We start from the raw sequence: 27,712 nt of genomic DNA on the forward strand, positions 1-27,712 counted from the left end.
AAGTATTTGTTGTTTATCTGAAATTCAATTCTGGGAATCCTGTATTTTATCGAACACCCCTCCTTGGGGGCAGGGATTCCCAGGGGCATCTAGCTTTTTCCCCCCCCGCAGATGCTCAACATCTGGATGCTTCTTAAAGCGAAACCCGAACCTGCCGTTGTACAGTTGGCATTCGTAGCAGGGTGGAGCCCACGACCCGGAAAGACAGACCCTCCCAGTTGGAGATCGTCGCCGGAGACTGAACAAAAAGTCGGCACTCACGAGGCAGCCTCACCCGGTGGGATCTCGGGACCCCGCGACCGGCTCAGTCAGCCCCTCGACACCCCCTGCCTTACCCTTCATCTTATGACCCGTCATCGCCGGCAGGAGGTCGGCACCGCCCAGCTCTTCAATCGTTGGCTACCATTGGCAGGGCATTCCATCCATCATTCTATACCCCGCCTAAAAGGCTGGCCGCTCCCTGCTACGTCCCTCCCGTAGTTCGCGGCGTAGCTGCCAATTGGTTGAGAAGGCGGCAGCCGTCCCGGCGCAACAAAGGGGCGGGTTCTCGGACTCGGAGCGATATCGAGCGCGTCACCCCCTCTAGCTGCGGTGGTCGCTCGAATCCCGCCCGCCCTCTCAGTGTCGCCCTGCGCTGCTGAAGCCGCCGCGGCACCATGGCTGTGCTCGCCGTGATCCTGTGCTTGTCGGTGGCGGGTGAGGAGTCGGGGCGGACGTGCGGGACGTGCTTCGGGAAGCCCTGCGCTGCGGGGCTCGAGGGTCCCGGGCGGCCGGGGGTGGGCGGCTGCCCGGCGGATGCCGCAGTGCGGGCAGCCAGGGCCGGCCTCGCCTCAGCCGCCTCTCTCAGGGCTGTTCCCCGGGATCCGCTCGTAGCGGTGCGGCCTTAGGGACCGACGGTCCAGGGCCAGGGCCGGGCTCCGTGGGGGGTTCTCGGAGCCGGCCTCCACCCTCCGCCTTTTTGAGGAAGGCGCGTCCTCCCGCAGTGCCGCCAACCTCCAATCAGCCTGGCCTCCTCTTCCGGCTCGGGAGGCTCTTCGGAGGTCGGGCGCATTTCTCAATGGACTGGTGAACCACAGCCCGCTGCGAAGAAGGAAAGGCCGATTCCTTAGCTGCCATTGGCTGCTGCCTTTATTATTATTCTTTGCATTCGGTTAATGTCTTCAATGTAGTGGTTGTCATCAATAATGGTGACGGCTCTAACTCATGTATGTTTCAGGATGTAAAAATTGGGGTGGTGTCATTATTTTATGTGGTTTGTATCTTCAGGTGAACACAAAGCACCTCTCCATAGTTTGTCACAGTTCCCAGTTTTAAGGATTTGGAAACTGGGATGTGAGTCACATCCTTAGGGTCACATGTCAAATCAATGGCAGCTTTCTGAGAGGAACCTGGGTTCCCTAGCATTGAGCAAGAGTGGAAGTCAGCGAACATTTGGTCTCTCAACTTGTATATTATGTGGTAATGCATTGCAATTGACAGCAATCCTCAGAAAAGGGTGTCGTCCTCGTTTTGCAGAGTGATCAAACCTAAATAGATTATTCAACACCATAGAGGCAGTAAGTAGTGAAGTTGGACTTGAACCCAGACCAGCTGGCTCCAAAGCACGGGCCTTTTCCATAATGTGTTGTAGCAAAGGCAGTGCTGCATGTGAGAATGTGGGTGTAATGGGGGCCAAGCCAGGGAATGCACACTGTGGGCAACAAGAGCCCAAGTTGAGAACAACTTGGAGGAATTGGTGCCCTGGTCTCCCGTGTGTCACTTTAAAACCAGTGGGAGGTCTGTGCCTGTGCTGTGGGAGGTCCTGCGTCAGGAATGACAATTTAATTCTGTGGGAGGTATAGACCAGTGATGTTCTTGAAATCGGTAGCTCTCTTCCATCTCTGGAGGTGTGTTGATAATAGTTATATTTATTTTCTTTCTTTTTTGTGTGTGTGAAACCAGGGATTGAACCCAGGAACGCTCTTCCATTGAGCTATACTCCCAACGCGGCCCTTTTTATTTTTTATTTCCGGACAATCTTGCTAAATGGCTGAGGCTGGCCTTGATGATCCTCCTGCCTCAGCCTCCTGAGTCACTGGGACTACAGAGGTGTGCCACCACACCCAGCTTTTTGTTTCTTTTCGTTAGCTGACTTTGAAAAGGTCATTCTGATCTGTCCATTAAGATACTTTTCTTTGGGCATGGTGGCTCAGGCCTCTAATCCCAGCCACTCTGGAGGCTGAGGGGGAGGATTGCCAAGTTCGAGGAGGCCTGTCTTAATGACTAACGAGCCGTGTCTCGAAATAAGAAATGCACAAATAGCTCAGAGGTAGAGTGCCTCCAGGTTCAATTGTCAGTACCACACACACAAGAAAAGAAGATACTTTAGGTCAATTTTTTATTTTAATTGAGTTTTTGAAATTAAGAAAATCTTCCCTTTAATACTATGCTTTAAACAAAACATCTGTTGAAATTCTCTGCTTTAATGACGTTGTTTTGATTCAGTGAGGTTTAGGTTTTCTGGTTTAGTTTTGAGTCTGAGATCAAATAATTGTTTCTGTACATGGTTTGAACATGCTTTCCTTACTAGAATGATCTAGTTTCTACAAACCAAGAACTTCTGCATTGCTGGGTCTTGTCAGATGAGGTTAAATTATTATTTTCCACAATGACTGTAATTTAATGGAAAACATCTTCAAGAGCTCCAACTTCTCTATTTGAGAAGAAAATCAAAATCTTTTAAAACATGGTTACAGAAGTGGAGAGAGAACTAAGGAACTAGAGTTATAAATATCATGTCCTGAGAAGTATTTGAAAAAAATTCAGATATTTAACCTTGAGAGGAAAGGCAAAGAGTGAAGCACATGGAATTTAAGGGATGTTATGTAGAAGATGGAGTTGATTTGGTCACTGATACCCAGGAGGACAAAACTAGAACTCCCCCCCCCCTTTTTTTCATATTGATGGATTCCATCCATTCATAGATCATAACATAGTATGATGGAGTTCTTAGAAGGACACGGAGCCTCTCACCCAGACTGGGGAGGTACCTCACAGGGCAAATACGGGAAAGGTTGGGGTGAAAAGAAAGGACATTTTAAGGGCTAGGGATATAACTCAGTGGGAGAGCACTTGTGTAGCATGCGTAAAACCCCAGGTTCCATTCCCAGCAAGAAAAGAAAGTACACAGAAAGAAAAGAAAAGGCATTTTAGACAGAAGCATAGACATGTAAAAGGAAAAGAGCAAATAGTTTGCTGAGGCAAGAATGTATAGGGGCTAAGTTGGAGAGATCCCAGAAGTAAGGTTGGTAAGGCCTCTGGGCTATTATGTTTTGGATTTGCGTCAGAGGCTCTGGACATTTAAGCAGAGAAGTAGACAAATACATTTGTATTTTGTAAAAGTGATGAGAAAACTAGATCAGAGAGTGACACCACAGGGTCATAGAGGCAGCCAGATCTAGCAAACCTGGTGAGGGACACTGAGGGAAAAGGATTCAGGAGATGATAAGAAAAAGCACTCAGTAGAATTCTGTGGTTCAATTAGTCGTGGTGCTGCAAAAGTATTTAAAAGTTCCAGCCGTGGTGGCACGTGCCTGTAATCCCTGTGGCTCAGGAGGCTGAGACAGGAGGATCACAAGTTTGAGGCCAGCCTCAGCAACTTAGGGAGACCCTAAGCAACTTACTGAAAACATAAAAAGGGCTGGGGATGTGGCTCAGTGGTTAAACACCCTTGGGTTCAATCCAAATACAAAATTGTTTTTTAGGTTTAAAAATATATATATATTTTAGGGCTGGGGGTGTGGCTCAAGCGGTAGCGGGCTTGCCTGGCATGCGCGCGGCACTGGGTTCGATCCTCAGCACCACATACAAATAAAGATGTTGTGTCTGCCGAAAACTAAACAATAAATATTAAAATATATATATTTAAAGGCAACTGATTCAAGCAACTGGACAGAAGGTGGCAACCCTTTTGGAGCCAAAGAATGCAGGAGAAGCATGTGGAAAGATGGTAGATCCAGTTTTAAACCTGTTGAGTCTGAAGGGCAGGTGGGACTTAGAAGGAAATGTCAACAGACTGTTGAGTATATCGGTCTCAGACCTAAGGGAGATCTAGGCTGGAAATAAAAATCTGGGAGGCATCAGTGCATTTCTGTGTTCACAACCTAGGAGTGGATGGGCTCAGCCAGGGAGAGCTCTGTAAAATAGGAAAGTAGGGGGTCAAGAATGGAGCTCTCAGATCTCTGAAGTGGAATATAGTAGGTGATCCATTTAGATGTTAGGAGAATGTACTAGAACTTAAAAAAAAAAGTAATCTTTTTTGTAAACAGTAATGGTCACTTGTTAATGTCCCTCAGTTTGTCTGATGTTTTCTCATGATTAGATTGGGAAGAATACTATACAGGTATCAATCTTATTAGAAATTTTCTTTTTTTTTTTTTAAAGAGAGAGTGAGAGAGGGGAGAGAGAGAGAGAGAGAATTTTTAATATTTATTTTTTAGTTCTCGGCGGACACAACATCTTTGTTGGTATGTGGTGCTGAGGATCGAACCCGGGCCGCACGCATGCCAGGCGAGCACGCTACTGCTTGAGCCACATCTCCAGCCCTAGAAATTTTCATTTCTGTGTGCTTTGTAATGTAGTACAAATATATAGCCTATTGTTGTTAGTATTAATATCATTGTTATTATTACAGTTCTGGGGATTAAACCCAATGGCTTCAAGCATCCTAGGCAAGTGCTCTACCTCTGAGCTACATCCCCAGCCCTGTAGCCTATTATTTTAGTACAAGTGTGCAGCATATGCTTGCACCCACGTGCACACACATATACACATATGTACGGGCTTCCTTCCATCTTTGTGTTGAAAGGGTTGAAATCTAAAAAGTTGGGCCATCACTGCTTCAAAGGATGAGAAGAGAAACAGGAAAGCAACCAGAGGGATTGAAGGAAAACCAGGGACCCTGGCTTCGTGAAATTCAAGGAAGGAGATTTTCAGGGAGGGTGTTCCCGTTTCAGATGCTTCGGGAAGTTCAGTAAATTAAGGGCTGAAAATTGTCTTTTGGACTTGGCGGGCTGTGTGAGTGGCGGAGGGATCAGGAACTCTGGGCTTGGTAGCTGGGTAGCGTCCAGGAGGTGAAGTAGAGAAGCAGGTTATGGTTGACTCCAGTTCTAGGATTCTTCCTTTGAAGGGAAGCAGAGGCTGGTAGCTGGTTTTGAAGTTGTTGTTTGTCATTTTAATTTTAGAATGGGCACACCCTCAGCATGTTTTTGAGGTGTGACTTCATTCACTCATTAACTGAGCAAGTATTTATTGAGTACCAATTTGTCAAGCACTGTTCTTACCCTGGGGATACTGAGTGAACAAGATACAAATCCCTCCTTCATGGAGCTGATTTTCTTCAGGGACATCTTTCTCTGCCTACCACCATATCGTCGCCTATCTTCTGATATGTTGTCTGTCTCAGAATAGTGGCTTAATAACATTTGAATGAATTGTTTTGTAGGTGAATGAGTGAAAGTCCCTAAGAAGGCTGAACACAAGCCTATGTTAGAGTGGAGGGGACCATCCCTGCCTTCATGTCTGGAGGGAGAGGACATACAGGGAGGGGCTTGTGCAGATAAATTGGTGATGAGGAGAGGAATTCCTCTTCTTTCTGGGGACAAGGTAATCGGGTGAGACTGAGTGATAACCCAAGAAGCTGAACGTCAGGGAGCCCATTTCAGTTCAGTACAAGGAGGAACTTTTCAAAGGACTAGAATGTTGGGACAGTGGAGCTGACTTCAGATAAATACAGTGTTTGTAAATTGAGGTGGGGTTCCTCATCACTGGTGATGTTCAAGTCAAGAGTATGGGTGGCTTGCAACCGGACGTCCCAGAGCTGTGATACCTGCAGTGAGCAGAAGTTTGGACAAGGTGACCTTTCTCTGTATAGGAGCCTATTTCTAAGGTTTCCTAAAGTGGTAGCCTCCTGAAGGAGTTTGTTGTATGTCCATGGAGGTTAATCTAACTACAACGGTGACACAAAGTTAAATAGTATGGCTTTTGCAGGGTTGAGTGAGTAGGGCCACATCTCAAAACAAAGGTACTCCAGGTGAAAATATGGTTCCTTAAAAGTGAATGGTACTTGGAAAGCCTAGGTCTTGTGCTGCCCCATTTTCCTTAGAGTTTAGCGAACCAAGATGTCTGGGTTACAAGTGACCCTTCCAGTCTGCTAGTTTTTGAACTGCCTCTGGCTAGAACAATTTGTAAATCCCTGTCCTGGCTGTTGTGCTGAATTGAAACCTAAGTCTTTGTGTTGTATCAGCACCATCCCGAGGCCTTTTATTTACCGTCAATACTGCAACACCAAGACATTTACTGGCGCTTCCAAACTTTATTCCTATTCCCTGTAAATGGTACTTCTCTAAGTCAAGAGAACAACAGCCCTGCTTTATTAAAGTCTCATCTTCCTATACGAGCCAAGATTTGTTTTGGACTTGCAGCTGATTTTTTCATAAGAACCTAAAACTTTCCACTAGTTCCTTGCCTTATATAAACTAGACACCACTGGGTTAATACATAACGGGGGAAGAAGCCAAAAACCTGGGGCTGGGGCTGGGGCTCAGCGGTAGAACACTCGCCTAGCACGTGTGAGGCCCTGGGTTTGATCCTCAGCACCACATAAAAATAAATAAATTAAATAAAGGTTTAAAAAAAAGAAGACAAAAACCTTAGCCTTAGCCTTGGAGGGCTTATAAAAATGGTCCCTTTATTCAGTTAGCCTTTATCTTTAAATCCAGACACCATACCCTTGGAGTAGTTGACTTAATCATTACAGAATACCTGTTCACACCCTCCAGATAGGTTGACTGAAAATACCGCATGGACTTTGTTTCTGAAGTCTGAATTGTTTTATTTTGTGACTGGTCACAGGCACCCTCCACTTGACAGTTCTCATTTCACTAGATTTGCATGTAGGACATTGATCTATCCTGAGATAAGAACATACTAAAGTCTTATAATGAGATACTAGAAACTTTATGAATTCACACTTGGTAGAGAGGGCCGAGGGTAGAAATAATTTAGAGATTTCAAGTTTTCTTTCTTTTTAGCCTGTGTCAGGGTTTTACTTTTTGTTGTTGTGTTTAAATTCTGGAGAAATGCCACTGACTGCTAATTTTTGCCAGATGGTCACATGTGCCTTTTAGGTGTTGTCTGTAGGAAGGCGTCTACATCATTAGGAAAATCCTGTTTCGTGGTTGTACTTTTGTTCGAGCAGAATATATGAACTTGGGCTGGGACTATAGCTCAGTTGATAGAGTGCTTGCCTTGCATGCACAGGCCCTGGGTTCAATCCTCAGCACCATAAAAAAAAAAAAAAAAAGAATATATGAACTTAAATTCTTCTTCTTCTTCTTTTTTTTGTGGTACTGGAGCTGGAACCCAGAGCCCTGCGCACCCTAGGCAAACACTCTACCACTGAGCTACATTCCTAGCCATCCTTCCCCTCTTTTTTCTGTTTTGAGTCAAGATCTCACTAAATTACCCAGGCTGGCCTTGAACTTGCAATCCTCCTGCCCTGATCTCCCAAGTTGCTGAGATTTACAGGCATATGCATCTAGCTGAACTTAAACTTTGAAAAATAATTTGTTGACATTGAGGATTCAGCATTTCGTCAATTGTAATTTAGTATGCCAAGTCGGTGGATGGTGGGGAAACATGTATTATATTTAACACTTTTCAAGGTGGGTACAAAAGAGTTATGGTGCTGATAATTCATTGAATCTGTTTTCTTTTCAGGGGTTTTGGGGAATGAGTTCAGTATATTAAGATCACCAGGGTCTGTTGTTTTCCGAAATGGAAATTGGCCTATACCGGGAGAAAGAATCCCAGATGTGGCTGCATTATCCATGGGCTTCTCCGTGAAAGAAGTATGTATATATTTTTAAATGCTTGCAATTCTTTCTAAAAACACATTTGCTGATTTCTTTTAAGAGACCAAGGAAGTAACAAACATATATAGGTATATTCACTGCAGATTACTAAAGTTTTTGAAAGCTCATTTCTGGTTGGGGAGATTTTTGATAAGTGCTTCAAGCTTAGTTTCTGAAACCAAATTATTATAAATTATTTACCATGTAATTATTTAGTCATTGTTTAAAAATTCTTTGTATACCAGATAATGCATTTGTCCTATTTTTTTTTAGCTTTTAAATATTTTTTAAATATATATTTTTTGGGGGTGGGGAGGGTACCAGGGATTGAACTCAGGGATGCTCAACCACTGAGCCACATCCCCAGCCCTTTTTTATATTTTATTTAGAGACAGAGTCTCACTTGAGTTGCTTAGGGCCTGGCTTTTTCTGAGGCTGGCTTTGAACTCGAGATCCTTCTGCCTCCAGCCTCAGGAGCTGCTGGGATTACAGGCGTGCACCAGTGTACCTGGCTAAATATGTCTTTATTTTTAATTGACACATAGTAAATAAACAGAGGTATTCTACTATTAATAGGATATATCTTTTCTTTTAGTGCAGGTGATAGATTTGCTATGAATGATAATATTAGATACACATCTTGTCTGAGACTAGGAAAATAACGTGGTAATCATGTAGTCCTTGGGCAGCCTAGGACCTTGGTTTCTTAGTCTGAAACTATTATGTGTTGTAGTCACTGGCTGCTTACATGATTGTAGCAGAGGGCGTCTATATCTAGCCAATCCCAGAAATCTGAAGCTCAGGGCTTAGAAGGAAAGAGATGCATTTTGCTTTCTTATTGTCTCCTCCCCCATTATGCATGTGGTGAATTTGATGTGGTCCCTAGATATCTTCAGTCACCAAAAGGAACTTTCCTTCTAGATCTTTAGTGTGCTTGCAAGAAGCTGCTCATGGGAACTGTTGAGCTGCCGGGCCGAAGGGTGGAACCCCTGAGCTCTGTGTCGTCTCTGGGCAACCAGGGTGAACACATTTGTATGTTTAAGGATGAAAGTTGTACCTAAATTCTTTACAACCTTAATGTATTGTTTTGTTTTGTTTTGTTTTTTGTGCTGAGGATGGAACCTAGGGCTTCACACATGCTTAGTAAGTGCTCTACCACTGAGCTATACTCCAAACCCTACAACCTTAAATTTGACTCCAAATGGCTATTAAAATTACCTTTAGAAATAATTGTTAGTAAACTGGCCAGGCATAGTGGATGGTGCACACCTGTAATCCCAGCAACTTGGGAGGCTGAGGCTGGGAGGATCCCAAGTTCAAAGTCAGCCTCAGCAATTTATCAAGGCAGTTAGCAACTCAGTGAGACCCTGTCTCTAAATAAAATACAAAAAAAGGCAGGGGATGTGGCTCAGTGGTTGAATTCCCCTGAGTTCAATTCCTGGTACTAAAAAAAGAAAATTGTTAGTAAACTGACATGAGTTACTTTCAGAAGGAATTTTGTTTGTATTTAGTCTAAAGAGAATTTTGTAATGACAGTCTTGCTATGTCACTGAGAGAGAGAAAAGTGATTCCATATGTAAGGGTACAAAATGATGTAGAGGAAGAAATTGTCCATGGTTATAGGAAGAGGAGAATGTTTTGCAATGTGGAATTTAAAAAGTCCTTGTGTTGTGTTTACTTGCCTGCTTTTTTTTTTCCCACAGCAGGTTTGAGCTGATTTCTTAGTAGACTTTGTTTCAAATCCAGAATCTTAAGAAAATGAAGAAGGTAGAAATCGGCATCCTTGATTAGGAGATTGCAGCTACTATTTATTTTATAAAATGATTATTGTCCCCGTGAATTTTCTTGGCCAGGGTCATCAGAACCCCTAAACTCTGTTTAGTTGATATTATGGGGCGATAGTTTTCTGAGTTGATAATTAAGCACCATTTTATGCCTTTCGACATTTAGGATCTTTCTTGGCCAGGACTTGCTGTGGGGAACCTGTTTCATCGGCCCAGGGCTACCATTATGGTGATGGTGAAGGGAGTAGACAAGCTGGCTCTCCCTCCAGGAAGTGTCATCTCATACCCTTTGGAGAATGTGAGTATATCTTGCACTAAAAGTTTTTGTGGGGAGGGGCCAGTGCTAGGGATGGAACCCAGGACCTCTAGCATGCTAGACAAGTGCTCTGTCCCTGAGCTACATCCCCAGCCCAGAGGAATACACTTTTTAATTTTCTCTTGCTAGCGAACATTATGAATTAAATTCTAAACACTTTTTTTTTCATTTTTGGATACACAATTTCTTTAAAACGCACTCTCTTTTGAAATTCTTTGGAGAACACAGTTTCATTAAAAAGATAATGGTAGTTATCAAGTTATGGAAACCTGGCCATTCTCCATGGGTGAGAATTCTTTCTAAGATAAGAGATAGACAAGTTGCCCTGCTCAGAATGGTCAGAGGCTTGAGAAAGAGTGCCACTAAAAGAGAGCCACTTGAGGGTGTGTCCTTCTGACATTTTCTTGGGCATTGTCCTGTCACCTTCCCTTCAGAACTTTTCCTCTGAGACAGAAGGCTGTTTGCTGGCTCACTTATTCCTTCACTGGCCTTTCAGGCAACGTTGGTGATGAGCTGATGGGAGAGGCCCTCCGTCTACTGCAAGCACATGGACGTGCTGGATAAAAAGTCACAAAACAGGGCTGGGGTTGTGGCTCAGCGGTAGAGCGCTCGCCTAGCATGTGAGAGGCCCTGGGTTCGATTCTCAGCATCACATAAAAATAAATGAATAAAATGAAGGTATTAGTGCTGGGGATGTGGCTCAAGTGGTAGCACGCTCGCCTGGCACGCGTGGGGCGTTGGGTTCGATCCTTAGCACCACATACAAATAAAATAAAGATGTTGTGTCCGCTGAAAACTAAAAAAAAAAAAATATATATATATATATATATATATATATATATAAATTCTCTCTCTTTCTCTCTCTCTCTCTCTTTAAAAAAAATGAAGGTATTGTATCCAACTACAACTCAAAAATAAATATTAAAAAAATAGTCACAAAACATCTTCATGAGCACAACTACCCTGAAAACAAGAAAGGGGTGCACACAGGTGCCAGATAGGAATAGAAAACTCAGAGGCCACCGTGGTAAGCAGGAGCTGACACTGAAAGGGTGTTTCCTGCTGAAGGTGAGGAGCTGTAAAATGCTGTCTGTCCACTTGCTCTTGAGAAAGGGACTAATGAAACCCCAGCTGCCTGGGGCTGCTGCAGAGGAGCTGGCTTACCGCCCTGGGCTATGGGCCCCAGATTCCCCCAGAGAAATCTGAATTACAGGGGTAGGGAGATTCCTTCCGAATTCACGACTCACCCTGTAGGGACACCTCCTTTGGCTGTTATAAAAAATTGAAGATGTACACCGAGGGTGTAGCTCAGTAGTAGAGCACTTAGCGTGTGTGAGGCCTTGGCTTATTTCCCCAGCACGGGGACAATAAATAATTGAGGAAAGTCAGAAAGTACTTGAAGGAAAAAACAAAATGCCACGAGAAAGGTGTCAGCCACAGTAACACCTCATCTTCCTAGATCAGCCGAAAAGCCATTTTAGAATGTGTATTCAAATTGTGCAATAGAAACTGTAAGACACATGAGGCAGTTGTAAGACATTTTTGATCGGTGATATGTTTGTTGATATTCTAAATATTTCAAAATTTAGATTGTGATGAGTTATTTAGAAATTTTTTTCATTTCCAAATGTATGGGTTCTTTTTTTAAAAATATTTCTTAGTTGTAGATAGTTGTAGATTCATTTTTATGTGGTGCTGAGGATCAAACCCAGTGCCTCCTGTGTGCAAGGCAAGCACTCTACCACTGAGCTATAGCCTCAGCCCTGGGTTCTTTTTTTAATAATTTCTAATTTAAAATTTTTCATTTTACTGTAAGACTGTGGTCTGTGCGATGCTGATTTTCTGGGCATTTGTTTTTCAGACTTCCTTATGGCCGATTTCCAAGCACACATGGCATGCTTACAAAACAAGCATGTACTAGACCACAAGGCAAATCGGAACAAATGATAAAGAATCAGGATCATATTAACCACCCTCTCTGAATGCAGTGCATTTAAATCTGAAAATAATAACAAAATGATACCTTAAAAAAGTATCTGAGCTGGGCATGGTGGCTCACGCCTATAATCCCAGCGGCTCAGGAAGCTGAGGCAGGAGGATCACGAGTTCAAAGCCAGCCTCAGTAAAAGTAAGGCACTAAGCAACTCAGTGAGACCCTGTCTCTAAATAAAATACCAAATAGGGCTGGGGTTGTGGCTTAGTGGTCGAGTGCCCCTGAGTTCAATCCCCAGTGCCAAAAAACATATCTGGATCAACATACCCCTGTTCCATCCACCAGCCCTCCTACCCAGCCTTTGGTAACTGTCTTTCTCTTTCTACTTCTATAAGTTCAACTTTTTTGTAGATTTCATATGTGAGATTATGCAGTATGTTTTCTAATGTGCCAGGCTTATTTCATTTAACATAATGTCCTCAAAGTTCCCCTGTGTTGTCACAAATAACAGGATGTCTGCCTCCCTTTAAAGTTGAATAGTAATTCACTGTATATATATATAAACCACAATTTTTTTTCCAGTGCTGGGGATTGAAACCAGGGCCTCTTACATACTAGGCAAGTGCTCTACAATTGAGCTACGTCCCAGCCCTACCACATTTCTTTATCCATTTTCTGCTTATGGGTAGGTACCTAGGCTGCTTTCATATCAAAGCTATAGTGACTAATACTGCAGTCAACATGGAGTGTGGAAATCTCTTTGGCAAGCTGATTCCGACTCCTTGGGACATATGCCAGAAGTAGAATTGCTGGCTCATGCTTCAGGGGTCTAATGCACAAAATAGTGACTATCATAAATAATAATGCATTGTGGGTTTTTGCGGAGGGGGTCATGGTACTAGGGAATGAACCCAGAGATATTCTACCACTGAGCTACATCCCCAGTCCCTTCTTTTGTATTTTGAGAGAGGATCTCACTGAGATGCCAGGCTGGCCTCAAACTTACAATCTTCCTGCCTCAGTCTCCCAAGCAACTGAGGTTACAGGCAGCTGAATGAATTACATTTTCAAATTGCTAAAAAAGTAGGTCTTAGGGTTGGGTTTGTGGCTTAGTGACAGAGTGCTTGCCTAGCATGTGTGAGGCATTGGGTTCAAATCTCAGCACCACGTAGAAATAATAAATGAATAAAATAAAGGTCCATCAACTAAAAAAAAAAAAAAGAGTGGGTCTTAAATGTTTTCACCACACACACACACACACACACACACACACACACACACACACACACAAAAGTATATGAGGTTGTTAATTAGCCTAATATTTAACCATCCCACCTTGTAAACATGTTTCAAAACATCACATTCTACCCCATAACTGTATACAATTATTATTTGTCAATTAAGAATAAAATAAGTATTTGGAAATGATAAAAACAAACAAAAAATGTGACACTGCAGATTTAAAGCATACCGAATATCCAGGAGGCCAAGTCCAAAATAACACCTAGGTGTAGTGAAATTGAAGAATCATCAAGGAAATGGGAAATCTTAAAAGCTCTCAGAAAGAAAAGACATTGTCATTACCAAGGAATGAGAGTAGAATGAGAGCGGATTTCCCCTCATTGCCATTGTGGGTTGGAAAAGTGGCGATTTCCTAGTGTGAGGCTGGGTGAGAATATTACATAGATAGTCATAAGAATGAAACGACACCGATCCAGGGGCAATTCTGCTGTGACTGTTGAAAGATGGAAAGAGGATGAGTTTATGGTTGGTGATGCGGGAGAGCTAAGTCCTTGTTTTCTAGACTAGACAGTAAATAGATAATGCCTACACTTGAAAATCAAAATGTAGTCACATAAGCATCTTATTTACAGAAGGTGGTAAAAACAAAAGGATTTGAGAGTGCCTCAGAGGAATGGGAAAGGAGGGGCGAGGCAAACATTTTTCATAAAATGTCTTATAGAACTATTTGTCTCTTTCAACTCTGTGTATATGTAATTCTTGAAAATTCATTTATTTTAAAAAGGCAACAAGAAAGACAGTTGGAATAGATGCACTCCTGAATAATTCATGGGTTAAAGAGGAAATCGCTGTAGAAATTTCCAAATTATTTAGAACTGAATAATAATGAACTGGGCTGGGGATGTGGCTCAAGCAGTAGCGTGCTCGCCTGGCATGCGTGCGGCCCGGGTTCGATTCTCAGCACCACATACAAACAAGGATGTTGTGTCCGCCGATAACTAAAAAATAAATATTAAAATTCTCTCTCTCTCTTTCTCTCTCTATCTCTCTCACTCTCTCTTTAAAAAAAAAAAGAATAATAATGAACCTTATATTTAAAGCTGAAGTGGTAAGAAAAGGGATTTGTTTTGTTTTGTTTGGTACTGGGGATTGAACCAAGGGGCACTTTACCACTGAGCCACATCCCCAGCCCTTCTTAAATTTTTTGTTTTGAGACAGGGTCTTGCTAAGTTGCCAGATGCCTTGCTAAGTTGCTGAGGCTGGCATTGAACTTGCGATTCTCCTGCCTCAGCCTCCCGAGCCTCTGGGATTGCAGGCGTTGCATCATACCCAATGTAAAAGGGAAATTTATAGCTTAAGATGCACATACTAGACAATTTAGGTTATATAAGATTGGAAATTAATAAGCTAAAGAAACCAAAAAGTGGGCTGGGGTTGTGGCTCAGTGGTAGAGTGTTTGCCTAACATGCGTGAGGCCCCGAGTTCAATCCTCAGCGCCACATAAAATAAATAAAATAAAGGTCCAAATGTATGATATGTCAAGATCATTGTACTGTCATGTGTAACTAATTAAAACAAATTTAAAAAAATGAAAATGATAAAAAAATAAATAAAGGTCCATTGACACTAAAAAATATTTTAAAAAAAGAAAAAACAAGAAACCAAAAAGTTTCATAGTAAATGCAAGTAAAGTCGAAGGAAGGAAACAACAAAGATCGGAAGGCAGAACATTTTCACCGAGAGTATTAATGTCATTTATTATGTGATTCCTGGGAAAATCATTGTGGAGTTTCTTTAAAATAAATATATAAAAAACCAAAATGCCATTGCAAGATTTTTATTAGCATATAATCTAAAACTAAACATTTTAAAACAGACTAGTCTCACTTTACATGAGAAGCTGTGAAGAGAGCTCCTTTTATTGCTTGCCCCTGATTGGCTGCTTAGAATACTTTTCCTGGCAGAAGATGGGGAATGATACAGAAGGCTCAGGTGGCAGACCCCACAAAACCTTAAAACCAGAGTGTCTTAGAATTCCACTTAATGAAGCTTCCATTTGATTATCTAGCTGTTTTAATTAGTATTTCAAGTCCTGTGGATTCAGAAATTCCTGGACAAATGGGCCTTTCCTTAGAATATGGTGGCAGAAAACAGTCGCCGTGTTCTCAGCAGCTCAGCTTCTTGCTTGGTGAGCTTGGTTGTCTAGATAGCTATTTCTTCTCCTTCACAGTCTGGCAGTCATCTGATTCATTCGCTTCTCCTGTGCAATTGCTAGGGACATGTTAGCATTTACCTTCAACTTTCCTGACCCAAGTGCCATTTCACTCAGTGAAATGAGGTTGGGAAGTTTGTCACTTGCTTGTGTTTTCCCTGCAAAGCCTGAGGAGGTGACTGTGATCCCAAAAGGAAAGCACTTGCGGTGACTGGGGGGGGGGGGGGGGTCACAGTGTGCTTTTGCAAGTTTGCACATTCTTCCCCCCACCTCAGTTACTCATAAACTCATTTTAAGAGAATTTGGGGAAGAGTTAATGTGCATCTTGAGTAACAGAAAAATTGATTTCATTTCACAGAAGTATAAAATTGATAAGTTTAATTTTGATGCTGGGATTTCATCAGTGAGATTTATATAATCACATTGATTTCTGCCTGCTTGCACCACATTAGCATTAATTTGCTCCTTATAAACATGAACTTGTAAGTAGTAAAGGGAACTATTGGGAAGAAAATCACTAAAAAATCTCCACTAAAACAGAAACACTGCTGTATTGCTTATTCTAATAATATCAGGAATAACATAATTTTGTGGGGAAATTACTACAGTTTATTTTTTAAAATAATGTAGAACCAAAAAAAAAACCTTTTTATTCACTTCCTAGGATATGGTTTACTTTGGTAAAGTCTCCATGGATATTTGAAAAAATATGTATATTCTGCTTTTGTTCCATAAATGTTAATTAGACCTTGAAAAAAAAATGTTGAACAAAGCCAACTATGGAGATAGAATCCAGCATTTTGGTCACCCTGGGGGTGGAGGTGGGTGCTTCTCAGGTGCTGATGACGCTCTACCTCCTGTCTGCGTGGGTTACATGAATGCATACATTTGTATAAACACTTATTGAGTTGTTACCCCAGGATATGTACACTATATTGTTTGCATGTTATATATATTTTGATAATATAACATGTACATAGTTCTTTTTTATAATTAACATTAGGATATATAAAAAATTAAAAATATTAACACCTTCACAATTATTAACATAGTCTTACTAAAATCAAGAGTGATGACATATTGTTACTACATTTTTATACCAGATAACAGAGTGAAGAAAGCAACAAAAAAATAATCACTAAAATTCTGCTGTGGATTTTCCTAATGAATTCAACAATGAGTATGGATTACTTGTTATATTTTGATACAAATTTCAAGTAAATAAGGAGGTCTTGCCAGAGTTGGGTATTTCCCTCTACTAATACCTTCATGCATTCCTAAGATAAGAGCCTTAAATTCTTGGAGTATACTTTTATAGCCTGTCTGAGAGTCTTCAGTCTATCTGAAGATGAACCCTAAATCTTATTATCCATTTAAAAAATTTCAGAATGGAAAATGAGGTCTAATTCTTTCAATTAAATTCAGTACCTCTGATTCCTCAAATCTCTTAAATACAAGTAAATACTTTACACATTCATTGTAGCATGTTTAATCAATATTGAAACCAAATGTGTTGCTGCTTCAAGTACATGAATGACCACCAGAAAATGGTTTGTGCTACATAGTGTCCTGTCCCCATGTTTGAGCTGTATCTCATCTAGTCACATTGGGAATACAGACTCTGCTCACTAGGGGGCTGTTTAATCCTCTATAGCCTTAAAAGGGCTCCAGGTGTTCATCTTCCAAATTTCCATAAAAAGTACCAGTGCCACCCAGGCTCTGTGGCACGTCTGTAATCTTAGCAGTTCGGGAGGCTGAGGCAGGAGGATTGCAAGTTAGAGACCAACCTCAGCAACTTAGTAAGACCCTGCTGCAAAAGAAAAATTAAATTAAAAAGAGCTGAGGATGTAGCTCAGCAGTAAAGTGCCCCAGGTACCAAAACCAAAGTCCCCAGGCTTCTTTCTTAATACCATCTGAATGACTTTTTTTCCTACTTTCATTCAGAAAATAACTGTGGTCTTATTCTTAAATCGCAGGCGGTTCCTTTTAGTCTTGACAGCGTCGCAAATTCCATTCACTCCTTGTTTTCTGAAGAAACTCCCGTAGTTTTGCAGTTGGCTCCTAGTGAGGAAGTAAGTGCTAAAGTTTTTATATAAGATGCTTTAAAAAAAATAAAAGCAGCTTTCATGACTTAATGAAAATTGAAAACCAGTTTTATGAAAAATACTGTCAGACCTCCTTGTGTTGAGCAGACTGTAGACTGTGGGTGACTTCAGTCTGGGGTTCTCGTTGCAGAGAGTGTATATGGTGGGGAAGGCAAACTCGGTGTTTGAAGACCTTTCAGTCACGTTGCGGCAGCTCCGTAGTCGCCTGTTTCAAGAAAACTCTGTTCTCAATTCACTTCCCCTCAATTCTCTGAGTAGGAACAATGAAGTAAGTAGTGCACTTGTTGAATGAAAAGATAAATATCATTGTTAACTTTCCATTCCTTACGTTACTTTGAAATGTTAGAATTTTGGGCTGGGGATGTGGCTCAAGCGGTAGCGCGCTCGCCTGGCATGCGTGCGGCCCGGGTTCGATCCTCAGCACCACATACCAACAAAGATGTTGTGTCCGCCAATAACTAAAAAAACTAAATAAATATTTAAAAAAATTCATTCTCTCTCTCTCTCTCTCTCTCTCTCTCTCTCTCTCTCTCTAAAAAAAAGAAATGTTAGAATTTTTAGAAAATAAAAGATCATACAGATTTACTGCTGGAGTAAATTGTTCTCTCCACTGGTGTAATATTCTTTTTTTTGGTGAGTGTGGGGGGGTGTTTACTGGGGGATGAACCTGGGGGTGCTTAACCACTGAACCATATCCGGAGCCTTTTTTTAAAATATAGTTTTAGTTGTAGATGAACATATTAACTCTTCCACTGAGCCCTAGCCCCAGCCCTGTGCCCTTTTTATTTTTTATTTTGAAACTAGGTTTCACAAAGTTGCTTAGGGTCTCACTAAATTGCTGAGGCTAGTCTTGAACTTGGAATCCTCCTGCCTCAGCCTCCCGAGTTGCTGGGGTGACAGGCATGCGGCACCACACCTGGCTCATGGCATAATCATCTTAATGATCTCATGAGTAAACCAGTCCTTGCTGTGAATCAAGCTGTAGTAGTGTTATATTCTAGTGGCAGGGTTGCCCCTGTTCATCCACACAAGCCAGGAACCTCAGTGTCTCCGTGGAGGAGCTGTGTCCACCTGGTAATCCTATAGAGGATTAAACAGCCCCCTAGTGAGCAGTCTGTATTCCCAATGTGACTAGATGAGATTCAGCTCAAACATGGACAGGACACTATGTAGCACAAACCAACCGCTGCCGACGTGTTGCCAGGTTTTTCTCATTCATTCTGGACACTGCTGTGGAAGGGGCACCCTCATCTTTGCTGCCCTTCAGCTTCATCGTCTGCTTTTGCACCCTTGTAATCACATGGCATGCCACCTTTGTGATGACGTCCACCATTTACCTACTTTGGGCGACCAGAACCACTATTTTCCATTGCCCAATATGGAGAGTATTCAAGGGGAGTGAGCACCCTGGCCCGTGTCGGGATATCCTGGTGCCCTGAGGAAAAACCACAGTGGAATTCAGATGATGGATCATGGTTCTGTCAGAAGTATAGCTGTTGAGTGGCAGTCACTGTGTTAAGAGATGGCCACTACCTTTCTGTTAGGAAGCAGTGTTTTACATGCAGTTTTGTTCTGGTGCTGTGGGTGGCGCCCAGGGCCTCAGGCATGCTGGGTAAGCGCTCTCCCACCAGCTGCACCCTCGCCTGTGTACGCCTTGTCAGTTGCAGTGAACCTACCAGAGGGGGGGAAATTATATAATTTTACTTATGGGATTAATATTTGTAATAGCCTGTATTTTACTTGATAAATGGCAAATATAGACCTGTAACGCATATTTAAAATAATGTTCATTTTGGGTTTTTTGGTCTCTGAAGGTTGACCTGCTGTTTCTTTCGGAACTGCAAGTGCTACATGATATCTCAAGTTTGGTAAGTAGGCTGCTTGAATTTTTCAGTTCCATTTATTCTGGTGTCTATAAACTCCTTCACTGATAGTGAATCCAGTTGGAAAGCACCATATGTATGCCCTAAACCAGGCATGGCAGTGCACACACACCTCTAATCCCAGCTACTTGGGAAGCGGAGACAGGAGAATCACAAGTTCAAGGCCAGCGTGCGCAGCTTACTAAGATCCTGTCTCAACAAATAAAAAGGGCCAGTGACGTAGCTCAGTAATAGAACACTTGCCTAACAGCTGTGAAGCTTTGGATTCAATCCCTGAAAATGCAGAATAAAAGAAAGGAATGTCTAGATTTAAGACCCCATGAAAATTGAGAAATTAGTAGTGGTGCTGGGCATTCTAAACTCATGTGAGCGTGAAATTATTTTTGCATTTCTCCTTTTAGAGGAGACAGTATGTCCTCCACAAAATAGTCCTGGGAATAAGAATACCCTGGCTAACTTGGGCATTGATTTCTGGTCAGCCATTAAGACATAATTCCTACATCTGTAGCTTTGTGTTGAAAAACAAGAAGTAACAGTTGGGATAAATAATACTGTCAACCAAGTCGAGAAGGAATACATCTGTCTGAAGGCTTCTTCTTTTTTTTTTTTTTTTTTTTTTTTTTGAGTTACTCATCCTTGTAACTGAAATAGAAATTCTTACCTCTTTGGTAGCTTGTGAAGTTGTTTCTTAAACTTTTTCAGCCAGTACTGGGTTGAGGAATCAGGAAGTTCAGCGCTGGGGATCTGTGAAAGTGGCAAGGGAGGGTTTGTGGGGAGTAGCGGCTGATGGCTCACTAATTCCTGGGATCACACTGGTCCAACCAGCTGTTCCTTGTGTGCTTCCCCATAGCTGAGTTTTTAAACTAAGCAGTTGTGTTTAAAAAAAATTGTGTGCAGGGCTGGGGATTGACCCCAGGGTCTCACACATGCTAGGCAAGTGCTCTGTCACTGAACTGTGTGCCCAACCTTTTTTTATTCTAAGACAGGGTCTCATGAAGTTTCCCAGGCTGTTTTCGAATTTATAATCCTCCTGCCTCAGCTTCGAGTGTAGCTGGATTATAGGCATATGCCGCCGCACCTGGTGTAAAACTAACAATTTTGTTAGATAGGGCAGAGAAGTGGGAGGGGAAGGGAGGGGGCATGGGGTAATTAATGATGGTGGAATGTGATGATCATTATTATCCAAAGTACATGTATGAAGACACGAATTGGTGTGAATATGCTATGTATACAACCAGAGATAGGAAAACATGTGTCTATATGTGTAACAAGAACTGTAATGCATTCCGCTGTCATATATAAAGAAAAAAAATAACTTTGAAAAAAACCTAACAATTTTGTTAAGAACTTTTATTGAATAGTTCTGTAAGTGTTCCCCAAAATAAGACTTGGGTGGGATTTATCAGAAACTCCCATTTAAACCAGTTCCCCGTTACCACCATTTTAGACCACAGGCTGTGGGCGTGGCTGGGGTACTGTGGTAGCCAAGTTTATTTAGGTGTGAAACTTGAATCAGCTGTTATACACCACACGTTATCTGTCACATTTTTTCATTTGTCCTCCTCAGTTGTCCCGTCATAAGCATCTAGCCAAGGATCACTCTCCTGATCTGTACTCACTGGAGCTAGCAGGTTTGGATGAAATTGGGAAACGTTACGGGGAAGACTCTGAGCAGTTCAGAGATGCTTCTAGGATCCTTGTTGATGCTCTGCAAAAGGTAAACTTCAGTGTCGGATGAGAGGTTGGAATGTGACATTTCACTTTTGCTCTTAATGGGAAAATCTGCTTTGTGAGAACACTTTTTCTTGTGTGTGGGGGTTGTTTGTGGTGCTGGGGATCCATGTGAAATGCCGTTGAGTGAGGTCTTGACTGCTTGGAGGGTGTTCTAATTATAGTGGCCAAGAATAAAATAGGGTCAAAGGTATATATTGGGCTACATCTTTCTAATGCTGGCAGGGACAGTATTAGGAAATGATTGATAACTATAGCATGATATATATTTTTTATTCTGGTAAAATATATATAACGTAAAATGTAACCATTGTAGCCATGTTTAAGTGGCATTAGATACAGTCCTGTGTTCTGCAGTCGTCATCATCTCTAATAAAACTTTTTCATCTTTCCCAGTTGAAGCTCTGTGCCCATTAAACACTATCAGGTACTGAACTAGAACACCGAGCACAGCAGACACGCAACCAATGCATAACAAATGCCTGTTCTTTTCTGCCCTCCACGGTACTCACCAATAACTCCTCAGTGAGGCTTCCTGCGTAAATCTTTGTAGACGTTTGTGATTAATCATAGACCACTTAGGAACATCTCTTCATTTCCCTTTCCTACTTCCCTTCCCCCAGTTTATATGCCAACAAGTTCAGTCTCTTAAAGTAATCTTATTTTGAGCATTTGAATATATATTAAAGCTCAACACTTTTCTGAATATTTCAACATAATCAAAATCTTTAGTCTTGCCTATTTTAAGACATAGCATATATCATGATCCAGTAGGTAGGAATATGTTGTCAAAGAACAGAAACTTTACACATAATTTAAATGAGTTTGTATTTGACTTGCCACAGAAAGTGATGGTGACGCATGTTAATTATCTTGGTTTAGCCATTCCACAATGTGTGTGTACTTTATTTATTTTTGTGGTACTGGGGATTGAACCCAGGGTGCTCTACCACTGAGCCACATCTCTACCTTTTTTGAAACAGACTCTTGCTCAGTTGCTAAGGCTGGCCTCCAACTTGCAGTCCTTCCACCTCAGCCTCCTGAGTCTCTGGGATTACAGACGTGCATCATCACGCCTAGCTGTATATATATCTTATAACAAATATTGCATATGATAAATATCTACCCATGGGTTCCATATCTGGAGATTCAACCAAGGATTGGAAATATTTAGGGAAAAAATGTGCATCTGTGCTGAATGTGTACAGACTTTCCCCCTTGCCATTATTCCCTAAACAACGCAGTCTATTAACACAGCATGGACACTGTATTAGGTATTATAAGAAACCAAAAGAAGATTTAAAGTATACCGGAAGCCAGGCACAGTGGTGCACACCTGAAATCCCAGTAGCTCAGGAGGCTGAGGCAGGAGGATAGTGAGTTCAGAGCCAGCCTCAGAAACTTAATGATGTCTTGAGCAACTTAGTGAGACCCTGTCTCAAAACATAAAAAGGATTGGGGATATGGCTCAGTGGTTATGCACCCCTGGGTTCAATCCCCAGGACAAAAAGAAAAGTAAGTAGGTAAGTATACGGGAGGATATGCATAGGTTTGTATGCATTGGTAAGTATACGGGAGGATATGCATAGGTTCTTTACAGATACTACACCATTTTATGTAAGGGACTTGAGCATCTGCACATTTTGCGTTCCCAGGAGGGTCCCGGAACCAGTCCCCGACAGGTGCTGAGGGATAACTATATACAATTTTTGTCACTTAAAAATAAAAATGGGGACTGGGATTGTGGCTCAGTGGCAGAGCACTTGCCTAGCATGTGTGAGGCACTGGGTTCGATTCTCAGAACCACATATAAAGTGAAAAATAAAGGTCCATCAACAACTAAAAAATGAAGACAAAACATATTGGAGATTCATCACAATGTTAACAACTTCCTTTTAGTTTGCAGATGACATGTACAATCTTTATGGTGGGAATGCAGTGGTAGAGTTAGTGACTGTCAAATCATTTGACACATCCCTTATGAGGAAGACAAGAACTATCCTTGAGGCAAAAGAAGAGGTGAGCATGATTTCTTTTGAAAAAATTAAATCCTCTGTCACCTCTAGGTGACATGAATGGGCCGTCAGTAAATCTGAAAAACAATTTCAGTTCAAATATTCATTGATTATTCACAAGGTTCTGTGCTTTAGCCAATAGTACTCAGTCCTTTGGGGTTACCATCAGATACTGTAAGAATTTGAGTTAGGGATAAAAGTAAATCTGCCAGGGCAGTAAGAGAGTTCCAATATTGGTATGTACAGGGGACATCAGCAGTCACTGAGGGCGTGGTGGGGCGCTCTCAACTGATGAACTCTGGTCTTTTAGAAGGAACACTGTCTTGGCCGCAAAATCCCTTATTTCTGGAATCCTCCTTGGGTAGGTCTTTAAAATTTTAGTTTACCTCCATAGTTTTTTTGGTATGGATCTTGCGCGAGTTTAAGCATTTAGAGTGAGAGGTGAGGTTGCTGGCTGTGGAAAACTGTGTGTGTCCATGATCTTAGACAGATATATGGCTTCAGGAAATCTGGGGGTGGGAAAGAGTGGTATAGACACTCTAGATGCCACGTAGCCAAGAACGTTATTTACGGTTGGCCTCGTCACTTATTGCTGTCAGCTCCCTAGTCACTTCTGTACCCTTCAGACCCATGTCACTCCGTTTACAGATGGCAGGGAGAGACCTGGGATGAGAGGGCTGAAGCTGATGCCTGCCAAAGGCAGCCTGGAGACACCGGATTTAGATTGGTTTCCTGTGTTTAAGACACATAGCAGGCCAGACAGACGCCCCGCTTACCCCGCAGCTACCACCAGTGTCTGCTGTAAGGCATCTAGAAGCACTGGATGAAAAATAAAAGGCCTTTTTAAGTGCATAGCTCAGCTCTCAAAAGATAAAGGAGATCCTTACAGGGTGAGCAAAGAAGCAGGCCAAACTAAGGACATCCATCAGGGGCTGGGGAGGCCCTGGGTTCAATCCCCAGCACCAAAAAAAACAAAAACAGAAACCAGGTGAGGAGCCTCTGAGTCCCTGTGGGGGAGGGGATGAGAAGTGACACCTCCCTATAAAGCTGGGGACCTTGAAAAAGCTGTGTCCTCCCGAGAGGGGAGACTCGTGAACACTCTGCCTACCAGCAAAGGCAGCTTGAGCTCCGGGTGGCCAGTCTGTTGGGAGTAGAGATGTTCTCAACAACAGGGCCCCCTTCCTGTGAGTGAGGGGCTCCAATTTGTGTCACCTGCCGTTCTGGAAAGCCCCAGCCAAGAAATCAACAGAAACCTTCCCATGCTGGTGAGACCTCCACAGCACATAGCTGAAGTAAATGTGGAATCTCTGACAGGGTACACCCTTAGTACAAGTCACGGGGCAGGGGAGCCTTCCCGGGTACGATCCCCAAAGTGAACTCGAGAAATTGTAACCCACGGGCAGAGCTGATACACCATGAGGACAACAGCAAATAGCAAGAATCAGACCCCAAAACCTTCAGACAACAGCAAGTGAGGAGAAGCCACAGAATATGTCTAAACTGATTAAAGAAATGGGAGCTGAAAGCAGAGCCTTCAGACAGATTTGAATTTAGTGGGAAAACTTGAATACTGCCACGGTTGGCCTGCCCAGTTTACATGAAGTGACCCCAGAGAGAAGCCATCTTGAAGAAGGCCCCAGTTTTGGAGTTTGAGCAGTCACTTGTGTAAAGCTGAATTATTGTGTCTCCTGTGAAGTGCTAGGCTGCATTTACCAATCGGCTCCTTTAATGCACGACTTGAGTTTCTGGGAAAGTAGCCTCTCAAATGACCAGATGTGTTATTAGGGGCAAGAGCCAGGTGAGGTCCAATTTGCTTTACCTACGAGGTTGAGTTAGCACTTCAGGTATGCCGTCTAAAATCTCCAGAATTTTCTTGTTTGTAAAACTGTAAGAGACCCAAAGGAAACCTTTGCAATGGGAAGTTGGCATCAAACATTCCTTGGAATGTCATTTCGTCTGGTCGCTTGCCTGTCGTCCCTGTTCATCACTCTCCTGCATCCAGTCTCTGGCCTGTTCACAGAGAAGAAGGCCTCGCGTGGGCTTGCTTCCTAGAGCGCTGATGGAGATGGTGTAACATTAGTTGCAGCAAAGACTGTGCAACCCTGTCAGTGAGCTGAAAATCACTGCAGTGTGCACTTTGGCTGGGTGTGAGCCTGCTGTATCAAATAGAAACCAAAGAAGGTCTCGGGGTGTGAGGTCCTTGGCCTCAACTCTAAGCTCCCGCAGGTAAACACAGGGTCTGTGCCCCAATTCCCTCCTCCAGTTGAAGTCACTGTCTTCTGTTAGCGTAAGGGGACAGCTAAGAACAGTTCAGGGAATCGTTTGCCAAGTGCCCACGATGTACCAGGGCCTGGGGTGGTAGAACAAGCAGAGCTCTGACACCGTCTGCCAGGCACCCCGCCCTCCTTTCTGCCACCTCACTACGCTGCCACACCCCAGTCTGTCTCCCTGCTTTTCAGCTGTCCCTTCCCAGATCCACCTGTACACTTCATCATCACCGTCATCTTTTCTAAGGGAGACCCTGATCAGGAGGCTGGCTTCCTGCCTCAGCCATGTCCCGTCCTCGTTGCCGTGGGCTCAAGGCCAGGTCCCCATGGCTTCCCTGCATGAGCCGCATCTCTTGTTATTGTCCTGTTCTTTATTTTTTATATTCATTTTGTTTTTCCAGTGCTGGAGACCAACCCCAGGGCCTCCTGCAGGACAGGAAAGCACTCGGCCCCTGAGCTGTCCCTAGCCCCGGCCTACACTTTATATTCTTTAGCCACAATGAACCAAGTTGCTGTGTAGTTGAAGAAGCCTGTTTTCCTCTTTTAGAAACATGAAGGTGCTCGTTCTTCCACAGCTTGTAACATATTTAATATTATTTAAAGAATACAAATGCTGAACCCCTGTTCCCTGGAGTCCCCCACCTACCCCACCCCTCAATGACCCGGCTCCTGACCACGGCAGCCACCCCCTTGCTTTCCCTTGCAGTTTGACTGTGTGCATATTTATCCTTAAAACAGAGCTGTTTGGTTTTGCCTGTTTCAGTTTTGTACACATGGAATCCTACCTCATTATTTTTCTGTGTTCTTTGCTCAGTGTTATTTTTCAAAGTCACACAGACTTATGAATAGAGCGGGAATCAGTCCCCTCACTGCTGTGTCACCCACTGTACAGCCACGTCCCCGTACCCGCCCACTGTGTGGCTGATGGCTGCACAGGTTCTCGGTTCACTCGTGGACTTACCGGGATGGCAGGATACGCCTGCCTTCAGCTACACTGGGTGTTGCCAGTTTCTCAAGCAGTTGGACCAGTTTACACTGCCACCCACGGTGCCAGTGTCTTCTGCCTGAAGACTCCCCTTCCTGGTTCCGCCCAGTACAAGTAGCTCTTAGGCCACTTGTGGATAAATGTTTGCTAGACAGCGAGTCTCACACACTAAATTAGGATAATGTTGTATCTTAAAATTTGATTTTCTCTTTCCTTTTCTTCATTGCAGAAACCAGCCAGTCCCTATAACCTTGCATATAAGTATAATTTTGAATATTCAGTTGTTTTCAATATGGTACTTTGGATAATGATTGCCTTGGCTTTGGCCGTGATCATCACCTCTTACAATATTTGGAACATGGATCCTGGATATGATAGCATCATTTACAGGATGACAAACCAGAAGATCCGAATGGACTGAGCTCTCCTCATGCCACACTTAGGCTAGGGGTTTGGAAATTGGCCATTTTATTAAAATATATCTTTTAGTGTGGTTTAAAGTAGATAGTATACTTGATTAAAACAAATAGCAAATTTTGTTCTCTATTTTGTGTGTGCCTGTGATGTTTTTTTAGAGTGACTTCTAGTATTGATGTGAATCAAATGATGTAATAGATTCCATAATATGCTTGAATGTCATGATATAGCCATTTAATAATGTAATTTCATTCCGTATAATAGATTTGGAGATATGCACTGAGAGACATGTAAAACACTTAGAGTAGCTTGTTATTTATGTTGGAAAAATGCACTGAGTTTTATTAGAGCAGCTTATGAATGCTTAACTTCCTTACACAGGATAGATGAAAATTATACTTGGGTTCTCATATACTATGAACCATTTGTAAATGTCTTAATTTGATGTAAATATCTCTGAAAACAAGAGCAAAGGTTTTTAACTTAAAGCAGCCCTTTCAAATACTGGATGTGCTTATGCAGTCACTTAGTTTTGGAGCTGATTGACAGGATAGCTGTTTTTTTAACCTCTTCTGCAAGTTCAGTGATGTGCATGGTCTTGTAGGGGTATTAAAAATACTATATTGCTTCAAGAGGAGACACGTGGAGTTACAGATGCTTGTAATTAGATACTCAAAAGCAGATCTTTGGGGGACATCTTGAGGCAGGAATAGAAAATATTTTTATTTCAGTAACTCTTCCCCCTGTGAATCTACTATGGTTTGTGGTACAACTTCATTCTCTAAGATATTAAGTGAAGTGGATGATTTCTGCTTTTCATGTGGAAGTGGACCAATGTCTTTAAGGAGTGATAAATAAAGTTAATGATTCCAAATTTGTGTCATTTCAATACTAAATCTGCATGGTACAAACCTAACAGGCGTTCTTCTT

At 42.4% G+C, this 27,712-nt stretch overlaps 1 protein-coding gene across 1 annotated transcript; it reads left to right on the plus strand.

Moving 5' to 3' along the window:
* Positions 1-522: 522 nt before the first annotated feature.
* On the plus strand, positions 523-27,656 carry ATP6AP2 (ATPase H+ transporting accessory protein 2). Its single transcript, XM_081276461.1, has 9 exons — positions 523-696; positions 7,759-7,889; positions 9,843-9,974; positions 17,356-17,451; positions 17,615-17,752; positions 19,299-19,352; positions 20,935-21,084; positions 22,998-23,117; positions 26,595-27,656. The coding sequence occupies exons 1-9, from the start codon at positions 657-659 to the stop codon at positions 26,784-26,786; spliced, it is 1,053 nt and encodes a 350-aa protein (XP_081132587.1). The 5' UTR covers positions 523-656; the 3' UTR covers positions 26,787-27,656.
* The last annotated feature ends 56 nt before the right edge of the window (positions 27,657-27,712 follow it).

The sequence above is a fragment of the Spermophilus citellus genome, assembly GCF_964194105.1.
Source record: "Spermophilus citellus genome assembly, chromosome: X".
In the NCBI taxonomy this organism is placed as follows: Eukaryota; Metazoa; Chordata; class Mammalia; order Rodentia; family Sciuridae; genus Spermophilus; species Spermophilus citellus.